This window comes from Athene cunicularia, assembly GCF_003259725.1.
Source record: "Athene cunicularia isolate RWA chromosome 24 unlocalized genomic scaffold, athCun1 chr24_part1, whole genome shotgun sequence".
NCBI lineage: Eukaryota > Metazoa > Chordata > Aves > Strigiformes > Strigidae > Athene > Athene cunicularia.
The window spans coordinates 6,724,056-6,727,322 of NW_020799132.1; the positions used below are offsets into that span (position 1 = coordinate 6,724,056).

Here is a 3,267-nt window from a genome sequence, read left to right on the forward strand (position 1 = left end):
CGAGCGAGAGGCGACAGGGCGCGAGGCGATGCGATGTGACAGCCCACGATGTGAGCAGCCTGACGCGATGTGACGCACGTGCAAGCGATACTGCGGCACAGGCAGTGCAGTCCGGAGTGCCGGGTGTCTCGGGGCGCTCCCGGCTCCGCTCACTGCCTAAATTACTCCTCTCGGGAGGGAGTTCGCCCGACTCGCAGCCACGTCGCCGCTCCCGCCACAGCTGTGGCGCACCCGCTCTCTGCCACGTGCTTTTTCCCTCCCCAGGTGCGCGGGCTGTGGCTCCCGCGCGAGCCCCTGGCGCAGCCCCGCAGAGTGCAGCGCAGGGCTCCAACGCGGGGCTTTGCCCGACCGTGCCAGAGCCTCTTGGAGACCCGCGGGTCCCGAGTCCCACCCGTGGCCGTCCTGCACGGGCAGCCTCTGGGTGCCTCGGCCCCGTTCCGTGCGCGTTCGATCTGGCCCAGTCCCCTCCTGGTCGCTGCCATTATTTACACGTCGCGGCGTTTTACTTCTGCTTGGGAGTAATGAAAGAGGTTTCTTTCCCCTGGAATTTAATTTCACGCCTGAGACTTGGTGATTAATTTTCTCCTTTCCCAGCTGCCTGATGGGCCTATTTGCTTGTAAATTTTGAAATGTGCCACAGAATTTGTGTATTTTGCACCAATTAGGTGTCACCTTGAGTAATTCCTCTGGCGCTGAGTTTATTCGTCCCATCAGCTAGTAAGGTGCATTTTCCTCCCACCTCCCCACAAGCCTGCTGCCCCAGCCAGTGTGGGCCGGGCCGTGGGTCCCGGGTGGGACAGGCCCCCCCATGCCTGGCACAGCACGTGGTGGGCTCCCTGTGCTCCTGCCTGGCAGAGCCGCCGGCTCCAGAGTCCGGGCTGAGCCTCTCTGTCCCGACGGATGCCGAGGGGGCACAGTGGTACCGGAGTCGCCGTGCCAGGGCTCTCCTGGCGTCCCTGCGGGGAGAAGCGTCGCCGCCACCGCCCCTTCGCCGGGTGAGCCCATTCCCTCTCCTCTGCAGACCCGGCAGAGTCCATCCCCACGATGCTAGACAGCTTCCAGTCCCGGGAGGTGAAGGCAGGCCGGCCGGTGGAGCTGCCCTGCATCGCCTCGGGCTACCCCAACCCGGCCGTCCGGTGGATCAAGGACGGGCGCCCGCTGCCCGCCGACGGCCGCTGGGCCAAGCGCATCACGGGCCTGACCATCAGCGACCTGCGTGTGGAGGACAGCGGGACCTACATCTGCGAGGTGACCAACACCTTTGGGTCCGCAGAGGTCACGGGGACCCTCACGGTCATAGGTGAGAGCCGGCGGGGAGGAGCGGGCCGTGGTGGCGGGGAGGCTTCTGTCCTGCTGCCGCCTTAAACATTAAAGCCTTTAGAAACATAAAGCCTCCGAGGTTTTGTGTAGCCGTATAAATTCCAAGCCTCGTATTTCAGTGCGTCGCAGGCTGGAAGCCGCCGCTTCGCGTCGCGGCGTGTCCGATGTGGCGCTCGGGGCGCTGGCGGGAGGTTTATCGTGCTGCAGCAGCGAGTCTGCAGCCCTCCCCTGATTTACCGCCTCAGTCCGGGCAGGGAGAGGGGCGGCGTGAAAATTCAGAGCGGTGCCGGGGGATGTAAATTGCTGGATGGCGATGTCGGTTTTACGTTAGGTGCCTCTGCGCTTCGTTTTGTTGATTTACATAAAAATAAGCTCCAGCCAAACAGTAAATACCGTCCAGGCAGGCCGAGGATTTATCATGTGCTTTGTTCCTGGGGGTTCTTCCCTTCGCGGGCTGCCGCCCCGCCCCGTGCCTGCCTTACCTGGAGCAGCGCCGTGGCGAGCCCGCGCTGAGCGGGCACCGGCAGCCTGCTGGGAGCCACGCTGGCACCTCCCCAGCTCAGCGCTGTCCCCATCACAGCAACCGCATCTTCCTCCAGCCGTTCTGCCGCCTCCCTGCCAGTGCCAGCACCCCTGCTGGGGCCTGGGGTGGACATTAAAAGCGGGGCTGTTGGCAGCGAGGATGGCGCAAGGACCACCTGCCTTAGCGCGCGGTGACATTTTACACATCGTCAGGCCAGCGCTTGTGGGCAGGAAAGGCAGAGGAACAACGAGGCGCGTCCTGCTGCGCTACCCGGCACCGCCAACGCCTCGCCTGCTCTCGCCCTTTCTCGCACAGACCCTCTGCGTGTGACCCTCACACCAAAGAAGCTCAAAACAGGCATCGGCAGCACCGTCATCCTCTCTTGTGCCCTCAGCGGGTCCCCCGAGTACGTCATCCGCTGGTACCGCAACACGGACCTTGTGGTGGTGGATGACTACATCTCCATCCGCGGCATCAGCAACGAGACCCTCCTCATCACGGCCGCGCAGAAGAGCCACTCCGGGGCCTACCAGTGCTTTGCCACCCGCAAGTCCCAGACGGCACAGGACTTCTCCATCATCACGCTGGAGGGTGAGCTGGCTTCCTCGGGGCAGGGCCCCCCCCGGGGTGCGCCGGGATGCTTTGCGCATGGCTGGAGGGCGGTGAGACTCGCTGAGGTGGGGGGTCCTGGGGCCAGGCTGCTCCCTGGGCTGCGCACGCTTCTGCGAGCCGCTCCGGGACGCAGCACGGCCGGGATGGGGAAGGACCAAACTAAGGGCTGACCCGCCCGTCCTCTGCCCCTGGGTGTCCCCTCCCTGGTGCGGGTCACTGGATGCCTGGAGGAGGGGTGGGCTCTGCCGAGCCACGTGTCCCCTTGAGCCGATGTCTGTGTCCAGCGGCGCGTCCCCTTGCCCCTCAGCGCCGGGATGCCGGCGCGGCCACGCATGTCGCTGACGAAGGCTCCTCTCCCGGCTGAGCCGGGGGGAGCTGGAAGCCATCCCGCCGGCGGGTGACTGCTGCTGCCTGTGGCTGCCGCTCCCTGACCCCCCTCCCGCTGGGTGCCCCCCAGATGGGACCCCCCGCATCGTCTCCTCCTTCAGCGAGAAGGTGGTCAACCCCGGGGAGCAGTTCTCCCTGATGTGTGCTGCCAAGGGGGCCCCCCCGCCCACCGTCACCTGGGCGCTGGACGACGAGCCCATCCCGCGGGACAGCGGGCACCGCACCAACCAGTACACCATGTCGGACGGCACCACCGTCAGCCACATGAACGTCACCAGCCCGCAGATCAAGGACGGCGGCGTGTACCGGTGCACCGCGCGGAACTCGGTGGGCAGCGCCGAATACCAAGCGCGAATAAACGTAAGAGGTGCCTGTCTACTTTTAAATATCAGAATAGGACTTTTACTGGGCTTTTGGTTTTGTTC

At 65.0% G+C, this 3,267-nt stretch overlaps 1 protein-coding gene across 1 annotated transcript in view; it reads left to right on the forward strand.

The window, feature by feature from the left end:
- The window catches only part of DSCAML1 (DS cell adhesion molecule like 1), a 102,136-nt gene that overhangs the window by 68,492 nt on the left and 30,377 nt on the right, over window positions 1-3,267 (forward strand). The window contains exons 5-7 of the mRNA XM_026863602.1: window positions 1,022-1,300; window positions 2,159-2,434; window positions 2,913-3,209. Coding sequence (XP_026719403.1) covers window positions 1,022-1,300; window positions 2,159-2,434; window positions 2,913-3,209 — 852 coding nt within the window. The remainder of the gene's footprint in view (window positions 1-1,021; window positions 1,301-2,158; window positions 2,435-2,912; window positions 3,210-3,267) is intronic.